Source organism: Microdochium trichocladiopsis (genome assembly GCF_020744255.1).
Source record: "Microdochium trichocladiopsis strain MPI-CAGE-CH-0230 chromosome Unknown B0I36scaffold_11, whole genome shotgun sequence".
Lineage (NCBI taxonomy): Eukaryota > Fungi > Ascomycota > Sordariomycetes > Xylariales > Microdochiaceae > Microdochium > Microdochium trichocladiopsis.
The window spans coordinates 738,679-762,667 of NW_025763554.1; the positions used below are offsets into that span (position 1 = coordinate 738,679).

The 23,989-nt window shown below is 56.7% G+C and overlaps 7 protein-coding genes across 7 annotated transcripts; 4 read left to right on the plus strand and 3 right to left on the minus strand.

The window, feature by feature from the left end:
• The first annotated feature begins 460 nt into the window (after window positions 1–460).
• On the plus strand, window positions 461–3,708 carry B0I36DRAFT_335461 (uncharacterized protein). Its single transcript, XM_046155479.1, is given in 6 exon segments — window positions 461–666; window positions 732–1,065; window positions 1,098–2,748; window positions 2,758–2,844; window positions 2,854–3,299; window positions 3,476–3,708. Coding segments are annotated over 6 exon segments (2,613 nt in total). The 5' UTR covers window positions 461–583; the 3' UTR covers window positions 3,488–3,708.
• Window positions 3,709–5,444: 1,736 nt separating this feature from the next.
• B0I36DRAFT_368234 (uncharacterized protein) lies at window positions 5,445–6,137 on the minus strand (the record flags this gene model as incomplete). Its single annotated transcript, XM_046159588.1, has 1 exon — window positions 5,445–6,137. The coding sequence occupies one exon, from the start codon at window positions 6,135–6,137 to the stop codon at window positions 5,445–5,447; it is 693 nt and encodes a 230-aa protein (XP_046006460.1).
• Window positions 6,138–9,284: 3,147 nt separating this feature from the next.
• On the plus strand, window positions 9,285–12,507 carry B0I36DRAFT_253584 (uncharacterized protein; the record flags this gene model as incomplete). Its single annotated transcript, XM_046150766.1, has 5 exons — window positions 9,285–9,559; window positions 9,616–9,727; window positions 9,800–10,625; window positions 10,693–11,252; window positions 11,449–12,507. The coding sequence occupies 5 exons, from the start codon at window positions 9,285–9,287 to the stop codon at window positions 12,505–12,507; spliced, it is 2,832 nt and encodes a 943-aa protein (XP_046006461.1).
• A 582-nt stretch (window positions 12,508–13,089) lies between these two features.
• Window positions 13,090–15,727, minus strand: B0I36DRAFT_354499 (elongation factor G 1 precursor; the record flags this gene model as incomplete). Its single annotated transcript, XM_046157323.1, has 4 exons — window positions 13,090–13,144; window positions 13,222–15,251; window positions 15,324–15,432; window positions 15,516–15,727. 4 exons carry the CDS (start codon window positions 15,725–15,727, stop codon window positions 13,090–13,092), a joined length of 2,406 nt encoding a protein of 801 aa, XP_046006462.1.
• Window positions 15,728–16,343: 616 nt separating this feature from the next.
• B0I36DRAFT_335472 (uncharacterized protein) lies at window positions 16,344–17,799 on the plus strand. The gene has a single exon (XM_046155480.1). The coding sequence runs from the start codon at window positions 16,842–16,844 to the stop codon at window positions 17,499–17,501; it is 660 nt and encodes a 219-aa protein (XP_046006463.1). The 5' UTR covers window positions 16,344–16,841; the 3' UTR covers window positions 17,502–17,799.
• Window positions 17,800–19,261: 1,462 nt separating this feature from the next.
• Window positions 19,262–20,227, plus strand: B0I36DRAFT_253227 (ketose-bisphosphate aldolase; the record flags this gene model as incomplete). Its single annotated transcript, XM_046150741.1, has 2 exons — window positions 19,262–19,344; window positions 19,423–20,227. The coding sequence occupies 2 exons, from the start codon at window positions 19,262–19,264 to the stop codon at window positions 20,225–20,227; spliced, it is 888 nt and encodes a 295-aa protein (XP_046006464.1).
• Window positions 20,228–20,534: 307 nt separating this feature from the next.
• B0I36DRAFT_377515 (putative vitamin H transporter) lies at window positions 20,535–22,091 on the minus strand (the record flags this gene model as incomplete). Its single annotated transcript, XM_046160566.1, has 3 exons — window positions 20,535–21,633; window positions 21,692–21,807; window positions 21,894–22,091. The coding sequence occupies 3 exons, from the start codon at window positions 22,089–22,091 to the stop codon at window positions 20,535–20,537; spliced, it is 1,413 nt and encodes a 470-aa protein (XP_046006465.1).
• Window positions 22,092–23,989: the final 1,898 nt, after the last annotated feature.

Sequence of the window (23,989 nt, forward strand, 5' to 3'; positions counted from 1 at the left end):
AGGAAAACGCCCAGTGCTTTCTTTCAGCCTCTCTGCACGACCGTATCTTGATGAGCCATTAGAAGAAGTACAGTCTATAGGATCGCGAGCTCTGGATTCCAGGCATGGTTTTCCCGCTTTGAAACGCAGACCACCTGAAAAGTTATTACCGATTTCCAACCATGTCGTCGAGCAATCTGTCGGCCTTGCTTCCCCCTTAGGCTCAGAGGGTCGCTCAATTTCCTTGGGTCTGCGCTGCGCCAACCCACATGCATGGGGAAGGTCTGTGGCAGTGCCCTCAGCGCTATTCAAACCCAGACAGGACCCGCCGTTGTCCTTGGCCGTTGTCCCCTGTCACTGCTCCGGCCACTAAACTTGGATGGGGCGGGATGCCATAGCTCATGCAGCGAACATACTTTACCCTGGGCGCCGCCTGCTTCTACCCCGCCGTGTCTGCCCGACCTTGTACTTCAACTGCGTTTGCCGCATTGCGAATCCTTAACAGCCGTGTTTCAGCTTGAGCTCATTCTCGTCTCTGTCAGGACCTTCTTCTCACCAGTCTTTGTTTCCCACAGGATCGCCAGTCCGGCACGACACCACCGACATGCCTCAGTTTGGGGCGACCTTCTACCCCGGAGGTGTGGACGACTACTACATGCCCGAAGTAATCGCTCCTGCGCCTCAGAGGTCCGTTCCATCCAACAGAAATCCGCTGTCTTTCTATAGTCGGAGGATACTGATGACGACAGCAGGATCATGCCAGAAGTCCCCGAGAATATGCAACAGGGGCTGCAACGGATGGAACTCGAAGCGCACTCTGTCGAGCCCAAGAAAACAGCAGGATCGCCCGAACCACAGACCCGTCATGGCCGAGAACCTTCCCTATCTACAGTACTTAACACGAAGGTTGGTGGCTATGGCTCGCAATACAGCCAACAGGCGACCAGATCCAACACCGACTACAGTGTGGCCTCGGCGACCACTTACACCTCGTCAGTGTACAGCGCCCATCCAGAGACCGAAAGTCCGAAGATCGATAGCTCTCGGGATAAGGGCGGCGTTCCGTCCTTCTCGCCCTTTCCTGTTGTGAAAGGAGAACACATTCCCCGAGCGACGAGGAGAAAGAGGCAGTACTTGCCGAAAGTCGCCAGTTTGTACTCCACTCAAACGATCCGAACATGCAGATATGCTGGGCTCGCGACGTCCTCATGTATGTTGAGATTGCTGCCGAGGCGGCCGCACGCGAAGCGGATGCTGTCCGAGCCCCCGGCGATCGTTCCTCCAGCGAAAGACCCGCGACACCCAAGATTGAGCATGAGCTACGAGTAGATGCGATCAATATCGTGTCGTACCTAGCCGACCAAGGACATCCAGAGGCTGTTTTCATTCGCAGCAAATGGTGGGAATTTGGCAAATTCGGGAAGAGACAGGACAAGAAGGAGGCTTACAGTGGCTATGCGATGGCTGCCCAGCAGGGTTGGGGTCGTGCCGACTACCGGATTGGAATGCTGTATGAGAATTCCAACGACGTCGAGAATGCCATGAAGCACTACCGCTTAGGCCAGGCTGCCAACGACTCTGCGGCTTCATATCGCTTGGGAATGGTCAACCTCATGGGACAACGCGGTCAACCGCGAGACCTTGTTCGGGGGCTGGACCTTATCCACACGGCTGCAGATACCGCCGATGAGGATGCTCCCCAAGGCGCTTTCGTGTACGGAATGCTCATAGCACGAGATCTTCCCGATGTCGCCGTGCCAGACGGTGTACTTCCCCTGGATCTTGGGCTTGCGAAGCAATACATCGAGAAGGCCGCCTATCTCGGATTCGCCAAGGCTCAGCTGAAGATGGGCCAGGCTTATGAGCTATGTCAACTTGCTTGCGAATTCAACCCCGCTCTATCGCTGCATTACTACGGGCTGGCGGCCAAGCAAGGACTCCCAGAGGCGTGCTTAGGTGTGAGCCGATGGTTCCTCTTCGGCTACGAAGGCAGCTTTGCCAAGAATGAGCAGCTCGCTTTCAAGTATGCACAGCTTGCCGCCAAGGCGGGCCTGGCGACAGGCGAGTTTGCCATGGGCTACTACTACGAGATCGGCATTTCGGTCGACAAGAACATCACCGAGGCCCGTAAGTGGTACGAATTGGCGGCGGATCATGGCAACAAGGACGCTGTTGGACGACTCGATGGCCTGTCGCAGTCCAAGACGCTCTCTAAGCAAGATCACGAGACGACTGCGCTCGGCAGAATCAAGTCGAAGCACGGTTCCCAGCGAGGGCAACGACCGGAGAGATTCAAGCAAGTCGGGGGCGCAATGCCAACGCTGAGCGAGAGTTCACCGCGAGCCTCGCCCCAGCCTTCGCCACAGGCAAGACCAACTGAGAATCACATGGATTTTCCGGATCCCGCCCGGCACGAAAATCCAAAAGGCCCAGCTTTCGCTCTCAACATCGCCGACCGGCCAGGCTCCGCGGCTCCCTACCCTGAAGACAGGCCTGTTCCTGGTGGCCTGGCGTTGCGGCCCAAGTCAGCGGCGCCGTACCCAGAGGATGACGTGCGGAGACCCGCCTCATATGGCGGCCAGTTGCGTCCACACTTGAACGCAGGCCCGATCGCAGATCGTCCGGGAAGCGCATTTGGTATTCGGACACAATCCCCGGGGCGCGGTGGCCCGCCCATGGGTCCTGGCATGCGCCCTTCACAGTCTGCTGGGCAGCTTCCGCTGCCCTCTGCCGGAGTCGACCCCAACCGTGGCCGACCCGTTTCAGCAGGTTATCCAGCTCAGGGTCCTCCCGGTGGATATGGGCAGCCCGGACCTCGTCCTGCCACAACACAACCACCATCGAGTCAACGGCCTCCACAGCCTGGTTATCCAGGGCCCGGCCCAATGCAGGGCAACCCAGGGCAAGGACGCAAGCCGTTGCCGCCTGGCCAAGGACTTCCTGGGCGAGATGTCGGCCCCGGACCCAGGAACCCCAATTATGGACCCGGCGGTGGTCCTGGCGGTCCTGGCGGTCCTCATGGTCCCGGTCCTCATGGCCCCGGTCGCGCGTCTGCCGGACCTCCTGGACCTGGTCCTCAATCTCCTGCGATGAGTGGCGGTCTGGGCGGACCTCCTGGCCGTCTGCCTGCCGGCCCAGATGGCCGCACTGGTACTCCACAATCTCGACCGCCAATCTCCAGCCCTGCGCCTAGCACAAGCACCCAAGGGTCGACGGCGACCATGCGGCCACCAGCCAGTGGCACCTCTACTCCTGCCAAGCAAGGACCAGCCACGTTTGAAGCCATGGGCATTCCCAAAGCAAAGAAGGAGGACGACTGTGTAAGTTTTCATCTCTGTCTATTGATCACACGCGCAGCGCTGCTAACATGAAGTACAGGTTGTTATGTAAACACCTTGAGAACGAAACAAGGTCTCAAAAGAGCTGCCATTTGGTATGCTCTCGCATTTGTCTGGGTTGCATAGCGAGATTTCCCTCTTATTCATTGCATTGCTAGGTTTGTGTTTAAAACCTTGGCAACCCAAATTGGTGGTGCATTATCGGCGGAGCTTGCTTGACTTTTAATATATTTCTCTGGGGTTGGGCATATTTTGCCAGGTACAGCAGTGGCACAGAGGCAAATTGATATTTTTAGAGTTAAAAAAAGAAATGATACCACTTCTTGGGGGTTTTGTGGCTTGCTGCCTTGGTGGCATTTGTTATTACGCTGGTGCTAAAATGCGGTGATCTCTTTCACTGCTGTTGTCCAACTTTGCTGTTCGCTTAGTTGAGGATCTTCGACGTCATCTTACTGCGGTATTCAAAGTCTACATTCCTCGATTTTCTTTCTTGGCCTAATGAACGCTTCCTATGGTCTGTGCGGCTCTTATCTTCACGCCTACGTCTTGCTCTTGCTCGGATATAATCGTTGAAAATGAAAGAAAAAAAATACTGAAGAGAAGGGTGTTCTTTTGAATAATAAAGAAGAGGCAGGACAGGGGGGGGAAGAGAAAACGGAGAAGATTGTATAGAGAGGTATCCTGGGTCTTTCTGTCCGCCCCCTCGATTTCTATCAATTTCTTTTCCTTAATCCGGGAAGGGCAAGAACCAGAACAAGAGAGAGAGAAGGGGGGGGGGAGAGAGAGAAAAGAGGGAAAAAAAAAGGACAAAAGAAAAGACAAAAAGAAAAGAGCAAGCTAGCCGTCGTATGCCCCATCACAAAGTCAGACCAAGTTTGGAGGACGTTCGTGACCGGGTTAGGGTATCTGGGCTTGACTATCAATCTCTGCAAAAAGAATCCGGCCTTTTCGTGACCATAGAAGGGCGAAAATAGCTTGGTTACCCCGGCGTCTAGTGGTCGTTGTTGTGCTGTCCTTGCTTGGGCGGGGAAGATATTGTTCTTTCGTCGGCGCGCAATCCTCGATCACTTTAGCTAGGCATTTTAAGAAGTGGAAGTGAAGAAAACAAAATATGTGTCCTTTTGAGTAACTCCGTGAAGGGTTGTCATTCCATCAGGATACGACGAGCTGAGCGTCTGCCCTGCCTGATCTTCGCTAGTCAGGATATGCAATCAATCGACGCTGTTTCAACAATGCAAAAAAGCTCCCCCAACACCGGCGTCCCAATCATATCTTCTGCGGCCTGGCTGGTGAACAGCCGGTCTGCCAGACCGCCTCGGTAAATCGAGCTCGCTATGTGAGGCCCCAAATGATCAGATGTCTTGTATCCTGTTGTGCGATGATGTACCGCCGTCTCCCGTGTAGTCCAGAACAATTGGCTTTCCCATAAACAGTCGAACCCGCCCAACTTTGCTTTGCCAGCTCTAGCCGTGCTTCCTCTTCCGTTCCCTCATTCATATTCATCTCGTCTATGGTCGTTCGATAAAGATCATAATCATGATACTAACATAAATCATTGTTCCGGCCAGTGGTGGTCCCATCCCAGTGTGAAATATAACGTTCGAATCCACCAACAAGTTGTGGCGTGGTTTCAAAAACTTGTAAATAGGGACACCGCTTGCCTCCCGTTGGTTTGTATCCGCAAAAAGAGATCACCCCATGACAGCTTTTGGCCACGCGGTGAACATCCAGCTGTCATAACCGTGGCCTTGCAAAAAGTAATCGCTGTGCTGCACATTTCGCCAATGTCGCTGATGCCGATATGAATGCTGAAACGAAGAAATGGTCTCGCCAGCGTCACAGTCTCAAAAGTCCTCCAGTGCCCAAGACGAAAAAGTGCCATCGATGGCGCGGTTGCGATGCTGATATGCCCTGACAATTATTGTATGGTTGTTGAAAAATGCCAGATACTGCAGGCACGTGGTCCTGAAGTATGGCAAAAGTGAGCCAGTGGCCGCGGGGTGAATTTCGTCAACCCCAACTCGCCATGACACTTTTATCGCGACTGGTCATAGCAGAGCTCTTGATAGCGAGCCCATCCAAGAAGTGTAGGCTGGTGCCAACAGAGCTCGCCAAGAAGGCCTAGGCTCACGCAATTTCGGCAACAAGCTCGTCCAGGAAGGGATCGAGGTGGATGATCCGGATTTGGTCACCCCACTCGGCCAGAAACGCGGACTCGCTCCACGCGGACGAGATCGTCTTTCTCCAGGCGCACACCTCAATGTCCCAGCCGAGCTTCATTGCGCGGATCGCATATGATTTGAAGCCCTGCGAGAACTCTGCCTCGGCGCCATCACCTGTGGCCAGGACCATGATGCCGGGTTTGTGGTCGATGACGGTGGTCAGCATTTCTACATGCAGACCCTCATCAACGCCCTGCTCGCCGTTCCTGCTGGAGACATATGATGGCGCGTTGTCTTCGGTTGAGTCGTCGGCACTGGTTGTGGCAAAGTTGTATATTGCGTCGTACATGGACGAGTATCCGCCTGCAGTCTTGGTGTTGAAATGCTTGGGAGGAGATTTCTCCTTCAGCACGCGCTCCATGATCTTCATGGCATAACCCATGCTTGCAGCGTCTTTCATGTGCTTTGGCCAATTGCTTCTTCGTGTTGCTGGAAAAGCGACTGATCCCGCCAGGTGTTTCTCCTTGACGGGTCGGTCGCGGCTCAAGATCCTAGCCAGGTTCTCGAAAGAAAATTTCGGAGCCTTGATGCGCTGGGAGATCGGCACGTTATGTGCGAGCTTCCAAGTATCAATGAATCCAATGTGGATATTGGACATGTCGACGTAAATGTGGACATCTGCATCAGAATGCGTGTCTACCGCAATATGGTGTTTAAGTTTTGCCTCCAAGGATGCCCACTTCTGCTCTCTGCGGGTGAGTAAGGGCTGTGGTTTTGGCTTGCTGGGGGGTGTTGGAAAGAGCCCAATGTTTGGACTACTTGCCAGTAGCCTGGTAAAATCACCGATTGAGGGGCCCGAGGCGACAAGAGAAGCATAGCTCGAAACCCCAGCGATCGAGCCAGGTGTCATGGGAGTAGAATCATCGGAATCTTGTAACAAGATTGTCTTGGATAAGTTCGTGAGGCGTGAATGTGCTGGCGTTGCCAGGGTCGTGGTCACAGACATGTCGTGCTGGATTGCAGTAATTGTTCCGTGAGCTTGGGGTTCGTAGTCGATGACATGGATTGAAGAGGACAATCGAGGTCCAGCCAGATCGCTGGTGGCTCGCGCATGGTCAGGGGTGTGTACCTGACAAGCGGTCTTGTCGCCGGGACTGGGAGTGAATGGCAGGGACGTTTCTGGTGTGGAGGGTTTGGACTCGTCGACAAGGGTGTCGTCCTCGAAGGACTCTACGCTTGAGTCCGAATCTGACTCACGATCCCACAGGACTACATCGCTAGCGGACCGCAGATGGTGATGCGAGTTTGAGACACTGGGTTGGTAAGAGGTGTCTTTGCGCGTGCCTGGAACATGGCGCGCGGCTTTACGCCTGGCCGGCGTATATACAAGGTGATCATTTTCTTCAAAAAATTCCCCAAGGCCGGCGCCAAGCTGAAATGCTACAGGCGATTTGGGTGGCGGGGGGGTAGTCGCGATTTCCTCATCCAAGACAAAGATATCCTGGAGTCCAAATCCTAGTCGTGGTGCTGTTACTTTGTGGGCAGTTGTTGCAGCAAACAGAGATTGCAGGCTTGTTGTCACTGGACGTGCTGTGATTGACGAGCCAGGTTGAATGCTCGAGTAGCCTTGGGCGGCAGTTGGAGCCAAACCACGGCTGTCATGAAGTGGGCCGTCCAGGCCCTCATTGAGCATGGCGAGCACTGGATATCAAGTTCAACTATGCGCTGAGACTGATGGTTGCGGGACTATAGATAATGATGATGCGTGGGATCTGAAATGTCCGTCAGCATGATATCGCCATGGAGCAGATGAGATGAATATGAGGGCGCTGAGGCCGGAAGACACGGATGTGACGCCTGGGCAAAGGCGAACTCTAGTCGAGCCACAGCATGAACAGTCAAGATGAGGGTAAGCCGGCGCGAGCGAGTACCTACAGGTATGTTTAATGGTCAGGAAGAGTCAATGCTGCTGGGGCCTGGTGAATCTCCATATTCAAACGAGAAATGGGGCGGGGCTGGGGTGCGGTTGCCAGGCAAGCAGATGCTCGCAGAGTGCTGCAAGCGGAGGTCCAACGAGTAGCAAACCAGAAGATGAAGCAGGCGCTGGGAACGAGACTTGCTTGCCTTGATGAATGATGATGGATGTTGATGATGATGATGATGATGGGGGAGGATGCAGAAGAGGAGGGTGAGGGAAAGATGAGATGTTGGGCGCGCGGGAGGTTGCATGACGCTGTCATCGGCGTCGGCAGGGAGGCAAAAGGCGGCACTGCAGGCAGGGCTGCCCGCTAGACCACGTTGGCCAGCGGCGTCTGGAGTCACAGCGGGACCGAGGCGAGGACCCTGAAAAGCCCCACCATCACCGTCAAACCACCCCCCGTGGACTCCCCTTGGGAATTCCACACGGGCAGGCAGCACGAGGCTGTTGTTGCCTTGCAGACAGAGACACGGAAGCCGTCCGCCTCTGCTCAGCACGGGTACGGCCTATCTGCCAACATGCCCGGCATCTTCGCATGTAACGTGCGGCGGCGGCGTGGCTCGCCTGCCGGGCCCGCTGTTGGGTTTGGGCAGGCTCTGCAGTGTCGGCCTCAGCCCCCGCGCGTTGACACCCAACCATCCGAGCAACTCCCTCTTGGGCCAAAATCTGTGTGCCTGGCGCTCCTCTCGTCTCCTCCTCCCTGATAACTACCACAAGCAAGGTACTTCCCTAACTGGCATCCGCGTCGTCTTTGGAGCCTATCTTGCTCGGCACGACGCTTCCCTGTGCCCCCTTGTGGAAATCTGGCCCTGGCCCCTGACCGCTTCGAGCTTCGCTGGCATTGCTGCTTGCCTCGACGACGTGGCACCACGAGCGAGCGACGGGCTGGGCCCTGCCTCCTGCACCTGCAGCACCGCGAACCATTCACAGACAACCAGCATGAACCTGGGCCTGCAAGGCAAGCTGCCAACAGGCGGCTGCGAATCTGTGATTATGCCAGGCCGGCCGGCCTCAGCTGTTCCATGCTTGCACGCCCGTCCTCTTGTGAGTAGCAAGGACCTGGCTCATTGTGTACATGTTTTAGCGACACTTTGACCGGTGGCTGCTCAGCACCTGTACCTGGCTAAGGCATGGGCATGTTTTATTATGGCTCCCCGGTGCTCCGTTCAAGATGGCGGACGTTCTTCGTCGAGGAACTGGAGTCATCGCGCAGCCCCACAAATGCGGCGAAGAGGTGATCTCCAACAATCCGACAGCAGCTGCAAGGGTTGTACATGGGGATGGACATGTTGCTCTCAAGCCATGATTTCTGCATCAGGCATGCATGTATGTGTTATGTAGTGAGGGAGCGACCAAGAAACAGATCACCGCTCGGAGACAGACAGACATGCTGCAACTGGAGAGCTCAGTGCTAGCGGTGGATGCATTCCGCTTACGTAATAGGCAGTTCCCCGAGGCTTGGCGCCCAGGCTGGAAACGCTCCGGCTGCAGGTGGGCCGATCGGGCGGGCGTGGTTGGGTCGCGTCGCATTCGACAATTCCAAACCTCGAACTCCATCCGCCGCCTCCATCCAGACCGCGAGCTGCCCTTGGCTTGAACGGCGAATCACCACCACCCCACGCAAGAAGCGCCCGCTCCTGTCTGCCCAATCGCTCCATTGCGTGTTCGACCACCTGCTTGCACCCGCCGCATCGCTCGCCCAGTCGCACGCACCCCATGGCTGACCAGGGCGCAAAGCCCAGCGACGCGCCTGAAGCCGCAGGCGACTCCATCTCGGTACGCGCCGACCCCCCCGCCAAGGACGCTGCGCCGGCCCAAGATGTCGAGATGAAGGACGCCGATGCCGGTTCCGATGCGGACGCGGACGCAGACGCGGACGGCGAAGAGGATGAGAGCGTTGCTGTCGCGACAGGAGCCAGCACACAGACCGGTGCGCGAGACCAAGACGAGGCCAATGCAGATGCCGACGGGGACGAGGACGGCGATGAGGATGCGGAAGGCGAGCCCGAAGACGACGATGACGGTGGATACAACTCGTCCCGGGACATGCTGATGATCATCGAGAACACGGCCAACTACCTGTCCACGTACCGTGAGCCAAAGTGCGTCTCAACCCCCAGCACTGATGAATGCCTGAGAATCTCTGCTAATGCTGGAGTCGCAACAGCGGAGAGCAAATTGCTACAGGATTCCAGCGCATTCCGAATCGACGCCTCATCCCCGACTACTACGATGTCATTCAAGAGCCCATTGCATTCAGCACAATTCGAGTATGTCGCAACGACTTGACACGCGCTTGTTCGTGGTGGACCTGAGTCTGACTGACAGCCTTTGACCGACAGACCAAGAGATCCAAGAAGGAATACACCAAGTTCTCAGAATTCGTCCGAGATGTAGCGCTCATCGCCCACAATGCGCAAGTCTACAACAGGCCGTCATCGTCATTCTTCCAGTACGCAGGACGGCTGCGCGAGGTCTTCAAGGAGGAGCTCAAGAAAATGGTGGATGAGGGGACGATCACAGCTGAAGAGGCTGTCTTGCCGGACTTGGGCGAGATACCCGACACTGAAGATTCGCCACCCCCCGACGACGAGGCCGACGAGGAAGGGGAGGATGCAGAAGAGGAAGATGAGGAAGACGACGATTCCGACAACGATGAGCAACAAGGCCGGACAAGGCGCGACAGCCGTGGGCGCAGGGTCGACGTGAAGGAAGAGGAAGACGCAAAGAAGCGTGCCCGCCCTCCCAAGGTCTTTACGCCTCTCGAGGCCAGGATCCACTCGCTACTCAAAGGCTTAAGGAGATACAAGGACTCGGACGGAGAGTTGCTGATTAACCCCTTCGAAAAGCTGCCGGACAGGACGGCACACCCAGATTACTACACCGTCATCCAGAACCCCATCTCTTTGCACGAGATCAAAAGAAGTCATAAGCGAAAGAAGTACGCGAGCGTTGACGACGCCCTCCGGGATCTTGAGCTCATGTTCGAAAACGCCAAGGAGTACAATGAGGAAGGAAGCGACATCTACGAGGCGGCGGCAGAGCTTCAGCGTCACTCTCGGGAGATTGCCGAGCAAGAAAAGTCCAAGCCGGACAATGCCTTTGCCGACGAAGACGGAAGGCGGCCTGTGTCCGAGATAGCACACAATGGCGACATATGGCGAGTTGGTAAGTCGAGTCTGGAGTTATGGTATGCAAGACTGGGCCTGGGAAATGCTAATGCAGATATACACAGGCGACTGGGTGCACATCACCAACCCTAACGACTTGACCAAACCCATTGTAGCTCAAATCTACCGGACATGGGAGGACAAGGCCGGGCAGAAGTGGGTCAACGCCTGCTGGTACTATAGGCCGGAGCAGACAGTCCACCGCGCCGAGAAGCACTTTTACGAGAGCGAAGTGGTCAAAACGGGCCAGTACCGTGACCACCGTATCCAGGAGGTCATTGATCGCTGCTTTGTCATGTTTGTCACTCGCTTCCCCAAGGGACGACCTCGGGGACTGCCCAAGGACAAGTCAGTCTATGTCTGCGAGGCTCGGTACAACGAGGAGAGGCATCGGTTTGCCAAGATCAAGACTTGGGCAAGCTGCATTCCGGACGAGGTGAGGGAGAAGGACTACCAGATGGACCTCTTTGACCAGCCGCGGCGGCTCAAGAAGCTGCCCAGCCCGATCAAGCATCTCCTGCGGGATGATGCGAAACCCACAGATCCCATGCCCAAGCCAACCTGGGGAGCGGCCAATGCGCCGCCCTTGATTGGAGCCGTGCATTGCCGGGAGCGGGAGTCCAACGTAAGTACAGTCACTGGCCCCCTGCTTGGTGTGTGAGTGTGTGTGTGTGTGCCTGAGTGCCTTGTCTCGCATGTCGAGGGCAGCTTATCGATTGCTGCGTCAACACGGCTCGTTCGATTAGATGCTGGCACCCATCTCTCATCCATCTCCATGCCGTCCACAACCACCTCGCTGACAATCTACAAACAACATGCAGGAGTCACCGCCGCCTGAGCCTACGCCGCCACCGCAGCCGCGGATGGATACCTCGAGACGGCCCAGCGCCATGATGGCGGGTGCCCGACTCGACCACCAAGGCGATGTTGCCATGGGTAATGCCCAGCACTATCAATCACATCTCGGCCATGCCCCGCCGACTCCAACACCAGGCCACATGACCAACTCGTTTGCGCCTCAGTTTGCGCCAGCACGGCCGGCCAACACGCCTGTGCCTGTTTCGCAGTACAACGCCCACCAGAGCCCGGCGATGCACAATGCCCACCCGCACGGCACACCACAGGCACCTCACTTCCAGCCGCACCAGGCGCAGCACTACAATGGATACCAGCAACCACAGCAGTACAGCAACTCGCCAGTGCCCCCACCCCAGATTCCCCAGTACGCGCAGCAGCCGCAGCACTACCCGCCGCAGCAGAACATGGGCACGCCCGTGGGAGGCTACGACACGTCACAGCGCCTCGCGCCATCACCGTCAGCCCGGAGCAGCTCGATGGTCCAGAGCCCAGCCCCCATCATACACCACCAGCAGCCACAGCCGGGATACACCGCGCCCCGGGCCATCGAGGTGTACCACCTCGCGGACGAACACGACGCCCAGATCCCCGAGGCCGTCCGCTCCCAGCTCCAGCGCGACGAGGCCGGCCGCGTCATCTTCTTCACCCAGCCTCCCCTGCTGCGGCCCCACGCGGGGCTCTCGGCCGAGTCGGCCGCCCTGGGCCACAGCGCGCGGTACCTTGCGGACCGGGCGCGCGAGGTCGAGGACCGCCGGGCCAAGCGGAAGGCCCGCGATGAGCTGCGCAGCAAGGGGGAGGACGCCAAGCGCGCCGAGTCGGAGGCCCGCGAGGCCCAGAGGCAGAAGGAGCAGGACCTGATTGACCTGGCGGGGGACATGTTCAAGGGCTGGGTCGACACGATGGACAGGGAGAACGAGGTGCTCAAGCGCGCGTACGAAGGGTGGAGCGTGCGGGACGAGGTCATTAATGGGGTGATCTCTACCCCTGCTGCTGCTACTATTACTGCTACTGCGAAGCGCTGAGTCTCAAATGTGCGGTTGGAAACCAACACAAAGGGTTCTTTCTTCGCCTTTGTGTGCTTAGTATGCTTTTTATGTACCTACTACGTATGGTGGGCTGGGAGAGGGTTGGAAGTTGTCGTCATTCTTGGTCTTTTTTTCCGGGTATGGGGTGGAGTTTGAGGCGTAGAAGAAACATGTGTAAGCGTAGGTATTAATCATTCTCAAATACCTCCCAAAGAATACTGGTCAAATACAGACTCCTGCAGATATGCGTACTTGATCCGAGTACCTCATCAATCACAAGGCAGATAGGTAATCATCATCTAGTCGAGTCGGTATCCAAGACTGTCGCACGAACCACATTTGTGGATACACTGGTTGATACACTGTCTGCGTTTCCTCTGATCTATGATTTTGAACCATTACGTATATACAAAAGGCATGTCCCGTCAAGATGTTTCTACACTTCTACCCCTGATTTCCCCTCCCCAAGAGTCGAGATGATGGTGGTACATCGTAAATGTCGTGGTATTGTTGTTGTTGCTGTTGTTGTTGCTGTTGTTGTACAAGTCAAATGCTGCTATCGTGTTTTTGTCTATCCGTCTATTTGGTGCGCTTGGCCTCGAGCTCCTTCTGGTACTCGGCCACCAGCTCCTTTCTGCAAATGGGGGTCAGTGAAAAACAGGTCAAGACGGTAAGAACAATGAAGGAGGGGACATGAGGGCAAAAACTTACTGCAAGTGAGGCGGCGCCGCGGCGTAGTGGCTGAACTCCATCGAGAACTCTCCCTTGCCCTGAGTGGCGGCTCTCAGATTGGACGAAAAGCCAAACATGGCGTTGAGACTGCAGTCGGCGATGAGGGTAAACTCCTCGGGGCCAATCTCGGTGTCGATGATGGTCGCGTTGCGCTTGCTCATCAGCATGAGCACGTTGCCCTGGTATTCGTTGGGCGCCATTATGGTCGTCTTCATCAGAGGCTCGAGCACTTGACCGCCGGCGTCGGGGAAGGTCTTGCGGAACGCCATCTGCGCCGCCAGGGAGAAGGCGTGGTCGGAAGAATCTGTCACGTGAGTGGCACCATCGGTCAGCGCCATCTTGACACCGATGACCTTGTGACCCAGCAGAGGGCCCTTTTCACAGATCGCCTCGAAACCCTTGCCGACAGCCGAGATGAACTTGTCGGGAATGGCACCACCGACGACCTGGTTGGAGAAGGCGTTCTGCTCGGCGTGCTCAGGGTTAGGCTCGATCCAGCCGATGACCTTGGCGAAATCACCAGGACCACCAGACTGCCTCTTGAACAGGTAGTCAAAGTCGGCACGCTGGCTAATGGTCTCACGGTAGGCGACACGGGGCTTGCCAGTTGTGCACTCGACCTTGTACTCCCGACGAAGACGCTCGACGTAGATCTCCAGGTGCAGTTCACCCATTCCAGAAATGATAGTCTCTTCACTCTCGTCGTCGATGGACAGGCGGAAGGTGGGATCCTCACGCTGGAACCGGTTCATGGCCTTGCTGAAGTTGTCGGCATCAGTTGATTTCTTGGGCTTGATGGACAACGACATGACGGCATCAGGCACGAACATGGACGACATGGTGTACGGCAAGTTGCCGTCGGTGAATGTGTCTCCGGAAGCGCAGTCGACACCAAACACGGCGCAGATCTCTCCGGCACCGACTTCGTCGACATCCTCCATCTCGTTCGAGTGCATGCGCACGATACGCGGGATGCGTACCTTCTTGTCTGTGCGCGAGTTGAAGAGGTATGTGCCGCGACGCAGAGTACCCTGATACACGCGAATGTATGTGAGCTGGCCGTAGTTGTTCTCCTCGAGCTTGAATGCCAGACCGACAAAGGGCAACGAGTTGTATGGAACAAGCTGGGTCTCCTCCTCAGCCTTGGCCTTGTTCAGGGCCAAGTTGGTCACATCACCGGGGTTAGGCAGGTAGTCGCACACGGCATCCAGCATGGGCTGAATCGCCTTGTCAGCCAGAGCGGAGCCCATCATGACTGGGGAGAACTTGAGGGCGATGGTGGCCCTGCGGATGGCGGCCTTGATCTGTTCGGACGTCGGCTCTTGCTCGTCCAAGAAGATCTCGGCCATCTCATCGTCTACGTCAGCAAGCTTCTCGATCAGGATTTGGCGCTTCTCCTCAGCGAGCTCCTTGAGATCGGCGGGAATATCGTTGTCGACACGGATGTTGATGCCGCGAGGACCCTCGTTGTAATAAGCCTTCATCTCCACCAGGTCGACAACACCCTTGAACTGATCCTCGACGCCGATGGGAATCTGAATCGCAGCAGCGGGGATCTTGAGCTTGGTGTTGATCTGCTCGACGGCCTTCCAGGGGTTGGCACCCATTCTGTCCATCTTGTTGACGAAGCTGATGCGAGGGACGTTGTAGCGCTTCATCTGGCGATCAACAGTGATGGTCTGAGACTGCACACCGCTCACGGCGCACAGAATCATGACGGCACCGTCCAGAACCCGGAGAGCGCGCTCGACCTCGATGGTGAAGTCAATATGGCCAGGAGTATCGATAAGATTGATGTGGTATGTCTCATCCTTGTCGTCTTCCTTCTTCTTCCAGTCGGCAAAGGTGGCAGCGGACTGAATGGTGATGCCCTTTTCTCTCTCGAGATCCATAGAGTCCATCTTGGACCCGACACCATCCTTGCCACGAACCTCGTGAATGGCATTGATTCGACCCGTGTAGAAGAGAACTCGTTCCGTCACCGTCGTCTTGCCACTGTCGATGTGGGCCTGCGTGGTCGAGGCAAGTCAGAAAGACCAGTCTTCCTCCATAAGGCGGATCGCCAGGGGCGGGGCACATACAGCAATACCAATGTTGCGGACCCTGGAGAGCCTGTGCTTCTCCTCTGGGCTCATCTTGGCCGCGACCTCCTCGGGCGAGATCGTGGCAGCAGCCTCAACTGCCTTGAAGCTGTAGGACAAAGATATGTTAGCATCGTGGTGGGGGGCACCGCGGGTTGTGGTGTGGTGGTCGAGGCAGGCGTGGGGACGTACGCAGCGGCGGCAGCACCAGCAGCAGCGGCATGCCTGGGCTTCGTGAGACTGAAGTATCGGCGGCCGTTGATCTGAATAGGCGCGGCGATGAGGGGCGCCGGGCGCTGCGAGGGTGTCGGGGCGCGGGCGGCGAAGGAGAGGAAGCGGGCGCTGTGATGCTGGCTGAGGAGCCTGCTGTCACGCAGGACGGTGACAGCCCGTTGTCCACGCATGGCGAGCTGTGTTTGGGACAAGCAAGGAGATGCTGAAACAAGGAACTAGGCAACGGAAGGAGTGCCGCACGCCAACACAAAGCACACTGGAAAAGCAGCCGTCGTCGAAGTCGGCCTTTGTCGTTATCGCGCGAGATGGCCCGATCGATTGCCAACGGCCGCCCGCCCGCCCAGATTTTTTTTCGGGGCCAGGCACAATGCTCCAGTGTTGGGCCATGGAAGGTGCTCTAGCCGTATGCGGCCTAGCTGAATAGGGTACCTGCCAAGCCATATTCTGTGGGGGCGTACGCTTGCCTCGAGACAATGGGAGGCTGCAACTCCAAGCTTCATGTTCTTTGTCAAAGGCTGAGCTTGTGTGAAACACGCAATCCACGCCATACACAGCTCCTGTGGGTATATCCAGGCGCTGGGCCCTGGGCGCTTCACCGTCTCCCGTCTGGAGAAAGCGAGGAAGCAGTCGTCAGCGACCGCCAGCACGAACAAAGATAGAAACGAAAGTGGACACTGCAAGGGTCAGCTCCCGCTCGTCCTAGGCGCCGGCAACCGGCAGCCAATCGACCAGGCCACCTCTAACCCGCCTGCGACGGCAACAAGACCCCTTTGCCCAGTGAGCAGCATCTGCATCTCGACCTCTGGCTCCCGACAGTGTTGCAGTACACGCCGCTCTCTGGTCCTGTCCTGCCCTGTCTTGAGCTGTCCTGTCGTCGCCGGATCGTTGTTGGCGCTTAGCCTCGACGCGCTTCTTTGTTCCTGCGAGGCACCGCAGAGCCAGCAAACAGCTAATTACAAGTATCCGTGGCTGCCCAGCCTCCACGTCGACAGCACTCATTGTTTCCCGTGCTCTCTGCCCAGCTCACTCTGCACCTCTCGTGTTGACGCAAAAGTCGTCCTTTTCCTTGTTCACTTTCCTTCGTCATTGCCAAACACGGCACGTAATCATCATCCGCGCCCTGTCAATCTGCGTTGATCGCTTGACACCTCGGCCAGTCTCACTCATACATACAGGCTTCTTCTTCGTCGACATATACCATTTCCAAGGCAGCCACGACTTATACACGCTTCTGTCTTTCTTTCCAAATCAATCGACCCTCGTCTCACCGCAACCATCGCCACCATGATGCTCAAGTCGGCTGTCAAGACCTTTGGCAAGGGCGCTGCCACCAAGCCCCTGTTCGTGTACGAGACGATGGCCCGCTGGATCGCTCGTGGCATTCAGTTCGTATTTGCCCTCATCGTCTGCGGCCTCTACGGCAGCCGCGTCGCTTCAGACTCGCGCCACGGCCTCGGCCAGGACCCGGCCTGGGTCTTCGCCCTCTTCGTCGCCGGCACGTCCTGCATCACCTGCGTCATCTTCGCCATTCCCCAGCCATTCATCAAGACCCATCGTCTCTTCCCCTGGGATCTCCTGCTCCTGCTGTTTTGGATCATCGTCTTTGGCATCTTCGCCAGCACCTTTCTCACCAAGCCAGACGACCTCAAAGAGTATGAGGGCACCAGCGTCTCGGTCATGAAGGGCGCCGTCTGGGTGGACCTGGTCAACTGCATCTTCTGGGCCATCACCGGCGGCTACGGCTGCTTCCGCTCGTTTGTCGGCGACAAGATCAACAACAAGATCGACCACAAGCTCGATGACCTCGAGGGCGCCATCAGCGACAAGGTTGACGGCTATGTCCCCGGGGGCTTTGCCAAGGCGGAACAGGCTCACGGCAAGTACGGCCATATTGTTCCCAAGGTGCTCCCCAAGATCCTGGACAAGGTTCACCTCAAGCGATGAACCTGCTGGGCTTGCGATACGGGGTTAGTGTTCCATGTCAGCTGTTCGGCGGACGCGTGTCTTCTTTTTCTGTGGTCGCATCGCACTCTTTTCTAGCATTGTTACATGTCCATGGCGATATGCGCCGGATTTTCGTTTACTTGTTTCATCGGGACGGCGTATGGTGTTTCGCTTTACAATATATATAGTTCTCAGGTTGAGAAGCTTCCGAATGGGGCACAAAGACATCGCTTCTGCACAACAGCAAAGCAATCGAACCCAAGTACATCTTAATGCATTTTTACTTCGTTCTTCGGCATTTTCAGACTTCTCATCTTGTCCACCCTTGGCCTCAAAGCTCCGAAACTCTCTGCTACACCACTCCGCATATGACACAGCACCCGGGACCCCCGGGTTTGCTGCTCGCCCTGACTCTTGCGACATACCTAGCCCTGCAAGGCGTTTGCCTTCTCCTCTTGCGACCCCCAAGGTCACCTTGTCGCACGTGAAATTCAAGAGTCCGCCCCATTTCCCCCTCTCGCACTGACGGATAGCCCCCTCGCAGCCTCAATGGTCTGGTTTATGCTCGGAGACGCAAACATGTCAGCACAGGTCGCTGCTGCCGCTTACAGTCTCTTTTCCCAACGAAGCCCGGACCACGAGGATTCGTGGTCTCGGGGCAGCCACTGCTCGATGACTGGGGCAAATGTGAGACGGGGCATGCAATAGGACGGGTCGGCCCATGGCAAACGCTCGCTCAGCCTCGCCTAAAGGTGCGGTGGGTTTTCCAAGCTGACAGCTCCGAAGACGCGCAGGTACCTGGGCGCCCCAACCATATCGGCAGCCATTTCCGCGAAGCATTGTGCGTGGCGTGCAGGCAGGTATTCATTGTGAAGTATAAGCGCAGAAGTGACATTGGGGCTAACTAACATATCTACGGTGTAGACGAATTCGGATAAGAGGAGGAGCATTTCCTTTACATTTTATTTGGGATATCCGAGAGTCGTACAGTTTCCGGGCGACGAAGATTCCGCTACAGGCCCCCATTTGGGAGAACGGCTGAACAGAGCCCATGGCTGGCAGGTTACAGCCGCAGCAAAACACAATATATACTTTGACAATCAATAGACATGGGAAAGAGGAGGACAATTGTGAGACTAAGGCTGAACGGCCTTCCTCCAGAACTGGGGAGGCCGTGGCTACTCGTGTCGCGGCTTCGTCGCAAGCAGATGATGGCCGCGAGACGAGGAGTCTCCCCAAGGTACAGACTACAGTAACGAGCCGCGAGACGAGGTCACCACAGCTCACAGACATGGGAAAAGTGGCGCATGCTAGTAGTATGACATCAACTAGAGTGCGCCATGTAAAGAATTGCGCTCCCCCACACCAGAGTGGCACCCTTCTCCAACTTCCCCACGGGCGGGACGGGAAGTGCACACGGGGGGTCGAGCTTTGGGAACAACGACAGGAGACGTAAAGGTGAGGAAAGAGCATCGGGCCGCCACGGTGACGAGCGAGCACTGCGCACGTCACTGTATCGGCAGGAGGGGCTTTCTCCTTGTCGCTGCCTGCAACCATTTGGATTTTCACAGATTGGGAGCCTGCTACAGTAGCCTCCTTGTAAACATCTCGTCACGGTCATCTTCTTCTATGTCTCTACATCCTAGGGCTTTGTCATGACCCCCCAGACACAGTGTCCATCGTTTCGTTCAGCTCTGGAGCACATCAGCACGATAGACACTCTGGACAATTCCTGATACTGTCCAAGCAACCCCGCCAACATGGAGTGGAAGAAGGACAACAAGACTTTCCAAATCCTCAAGGCAGCCGAGGAAGGCCAGTATGGCGTGGTGGCACCAATTGCGTACGTCTCCCTCATCCCCCAAGACACTACTACATCCATGCGCAACGCAGATCTGACCTCCCCTCGTTCCGTCCATAGCTACAACATCGAGTGCATCCTCGGCTTCATCCGCGCCGCGGAGAAGAAGCGCTCCCCCTTGATCCTGCAGGTCTTTCCCTGGGCCATAACCTTTAGCGGCGGCCTGCTCGTCCACGCAGCCGCCCACGCCGCGCGCAACGCCAGCGTGCCCGTGGCCATCCACCTCGACCACGCGCAGGACGAGGACCTCATCCGGCACGCGGCCGCGGACCTGCCCTTTGACTCCATCATGGTCGACATGTCGCACCACGAGATGGACGAGAACCTGGCCAAGACCAAAGAGCTCGTCGCCTTCTGCAACCAGCACGAGGTCACCACCGAGGCGGAGCCCGGGCGCATCGAGGGCGGCGAGGACGGCATCGCCGACACGGCCGACCTCGAGGGCAAGCTCACCACCCCGGAGCAGGTCGACGACTTTGTCGCCACGGGCATCGACTTCCTCGCCCCCGCGTTCGGCAACGTCCACGGCGAGTACAACCCCGCCCGGGGGGGCCCCGTGCTCGAGTACGACCGGCTCCGGAGCATCCGCGAGCGCCTCAAGAAGGCGGCGGCGGCGAAGGGGCGCGACGTGCGCGTCGTGCTCCACGGCACAAACGGCTTCCCCGAGGACGTCATGAAGAAGTGCATCGCGGGCGGCTGCACAAAGATCAACGTCAACAAGCTCGTCCTCGACGACTACCTCGCCCACATGAGGGCCAATGCCGCCACGCAGTCGCTGACGGCGTACATGGAGCAGGGCGTCGAGGAGATCCAGCGGCTGACGGAGTGGCAGATGGATGTGTGCGGGTCGACGGGGAAGGCGTGAGCGTAGTTCTTTTGGATTTGATTTCAATGTTTCTTTTTGTTTTTTCCTCTAAGCATAGAGACTGGGAACTTGCAACAATAGAGCTGGCTATGAATTTGCTGTTGAGGTACTTGGGAAAGGTGTGTCTTTGCTGTGTTTGGTACATGTCGTATACAAAGAACACCGAGAACACAGAGGGCAAGGATGACGCATCGCTGCTAGAGAATATGCAATTAATACCAAAATGTCACGTCTGTGTCTATTGTCCACTCCATCCACTACGGCCGCTTTACCAAAAAAAAAAAAAAAAAAAAAAAGACAAGACCATCTACTTATGAATGGGCCACCGGCGCAGCACGACATGAATCGTCAGGTACGACACGACCCCCGTGAAGCACAGCCCGCTGATGACTCCGAAGCCCATGAGGTACTTTGGCGCGCCAGAGCTGGGGAACAGGTAGGACCCGTAGATCTGGGCGAGGTTGCCCATGGCGTTGATGAAGGCCAGCGCGATGGCGCGGACCTCGGGCGCCATGTACCCGAAGGTCGAGGAGCCGTACGAGATGGCGAGGCCGTTGGCGGCCCAGAGCGCGCTGGCCATGAGCACGAGCAGGACGTAGCGCGCGGTGAAGTTGTAGACGGCGCAGATGACGACGGAGCACAGCATGGCAAAAGTCAGCCAGCCGCCAAGCACGAGGCCGCGGTTCTGCGGGTAGCGGTCCATCACGACGCCGGTGGCGAGGGTGACGACGAACGCGGCGCCATAGATGGGCACGGTCATGTACTGCGCGATGTGCGCCGTGTAGCCGAGGCCGTTGACGAGGGTCGGGTAGAAGTACGACAGGGTCGAGGAGCCCACGATGGCCATGTATCCGACGACGAAGAGCCATACGCGCCAGTTGAGGAGGGCCATCTTGAGAGCGCCGAGGTGGGTTGGCTTCGGCGCGTCCTCGTCGTTGTCGTTCTGGACATTGTCGGCGAGGAGACGCTGCATTGCAAGCTCGCGCTCGCGAGGGCTGAACTTGGACGTCGTGGCCGGGAAGTCGAGGAGGACAAAGGCGGAGATGACGGAAACACCAGAGGTGGCGACGCCTTCGATGAGGAAGAGCCATCTCCAGCCGGATAAGCCATGGACTCCATCCATTCCGGCTGTAATTGCCCCAGCCAGGAGCCCTCCAAAGGCACCCGACAAGATCGCCGCTGAGATGTAAACCGCAAACCGCTTGCTCTGCTCCGACTTCTTGTACCACGACGAGATGACGAGGATGACGCCTGGTGCAAATCCGGCCTCGAGAATACCGACAACGACACGGAACCCGATGAGGGCCTTGTAGTTGGGCACCCAGGCCATGCCCATCGTGACGAGGCCCCAGATGAACATGATGGTCGGGAGGAATCTGCTCGGCCGTGTCCGGGCCAAAATCATGCTGCGTGGAAGTCCATGTTAGTCACAGGCCACACCACAGAAGCGAGATAATGACTGACTTGCTCGGTATCTCACATAAAACGTAGCCGATGAAAAAAACGACGAGTGCAATCGAGTATCGATCCGAGGTGAGCTCGAGATCCTTCTCCATCCCCGCAATCTTCGCGTTGCCGATCTGTGGGAAAGGGGAAACGAGAGGTCAGCCAAACAGGGTCCACCAACGCTGGCTATCTTCTAGGCTATACATGGCAATTGACTTGCGTTGGTTCGGTCCAGGTAGGACATCAGGTACATGCACCAAATGCAAGGCAGGAGGTAGAGGTCAATCTTGCGGACAAGCCTCTTCTCCTCCTCCGTGTCAGGCACGTAGGCAGCGATAAGGCTCTCCTCGCGATGCTTGACGGACTCGACGTCCATCTCTTCGCGGTGTTCGTGCTCGTACTGGTCTGACTTGGCCATGTTTGTTGGTCGAACCGCCGTGGTCCGCGATGACCAGTGGTGGAACTGCCGATCGAGCAGAACAAGCTTCGTAGATCTGGCGAGACGCTTCTGTGACAGACGGGATCTGCAATGAGAAATTGGGGGCCAGCTTGACGCAAACCAACAAGATGAACTCTAAGGGAGCCGGGTGGTGTTATGTAGGCCTTGTGAGGAGGACGCTGTCGTAGTCCCCGCCCAGGCCTGGGGTCGATTTCGCGGGGAATCCGGGGCAACAGCCAACACAGCTGATGGCACGCACACCGTGGCTGTGGAGAGAGTTGCCTACCCCCATGATGAAGGAGCGGCTTGCTCAGAATGACAAGGCTAGCCCGAGCGATTCATGATGGTGGAGGGCAGAGCTAGCCGTGCTGGAGAAGGTGCGTCTGCCGAAGTTGGTGGGCACGGGCCGACTGGGCTGGCCTGGGCAGGTCAGGGGCGTCTGACGTGCAGCGGCGGGGCCAAAGCAACACACCCTCGAATGTGCCAACGCGATTGCGGGTGATGACGGAAAGCAGAAGTTGTGATAACACACAATGCGTGACTTCGGGGATGGATGTGCAGCCGTGGAACGGTTCTGAGTCGCGGCACAGTGACGAAAGCACAGTGTTGGCGGGGACTTTGCCGGGGTCCCTGGACAACGGCCATGGATTGGGTGCAGTCTCTACTGTATGCAAGCGGCGCGCTTTATTACACCTTCAGCCCAGTGGGTGCGCCACTTCTCAGATTGATGTGCGCACACTCCTCACCTGCGGCTAGAGGGCGAGGGACGGATGAGCGCGTGTCGCGGCCATGCTGGTCTCTAGCAGAACAATAAGTTGCGGCTAGAGAACAACTATGTCGTTGACAACCGCGAAATGACCATGCGATGAGGCCGCAAATCTTGGAAGTGGAAATCCTACAGATTGCTCGGCACACGTAGCTGAGAGGGCCTTGATTCGTGGCTGCTCGATTGCCATGGAACGTGCCACGGCCAACAGTCATTCCGCATTCATCCTTGCCAGCAGCCCGGCCAATTCTGAGCAGGAAGCAAGACTGGCGACAACGATCTGCCGTTGCCCTGTGTCCGCATTGTCCGCGGTGTCCAGGTGAAAGCGACCAAAAATCAGGGATCACTAATTCTGTAAGACAACCAAGATACAGTTTCTGACATCCCGCGTTCGTATTGCAGTGGGGGTATAGTGCTCGGTGGCCGCCCATTGCACGGCACAACGATTTGATGATTCCCCTTCATGTTCAAGCGCAGATCTGGGCAACAGCCATGCTCTATGGCGTGGAACTTGGACCATACTAATAGCGTTTCAACAGCCTACCTCGTGTGAGTATAGTGTACCCAGTCAGGCACGTTTGGATACTCCCAAACGATAAATCTTGAGGGATTTTCTATGACCAAATGACAAAACTGGTCTGCACAATACAAGTGATCGCTAGGAAGATCCCAGTCCGAGTTATTCGCCAACAGGACAGGAAACGATAATTCTCAAGCCATCTCGGAGCCTATCCCGTGTTGCCATGCCGTTTATGGGTCACGGTTGTAGCTGAAGAGATATGGAGGTGCAGCCCAATAATGTAAATGTTTTACAGTGTAAGAGAGGCGTGTGGAGAAATCGTAGCCCCATGTCTTGTATTTTCTCTTACCTTTGTGCTGGTACCGTGCTCAGTGTCAAGTGAGGAGTCGAATACGCGGTATATAATGCGGGTATCGGCTGAAAGGCTTTGTGAACATGCTGAATGAGAACCGCAGAAAGACGGCAAAGCCTTAAATTCCTTTTCCAGCCTCGTATATGGCTGGGTTTCTGACCGAGGCAGAAGACTTCATGAGGTTACCCACGAGTGTGCAGCCGGAAAGTGTATGGCTGGCAGCCCTGGAGTTACATAGA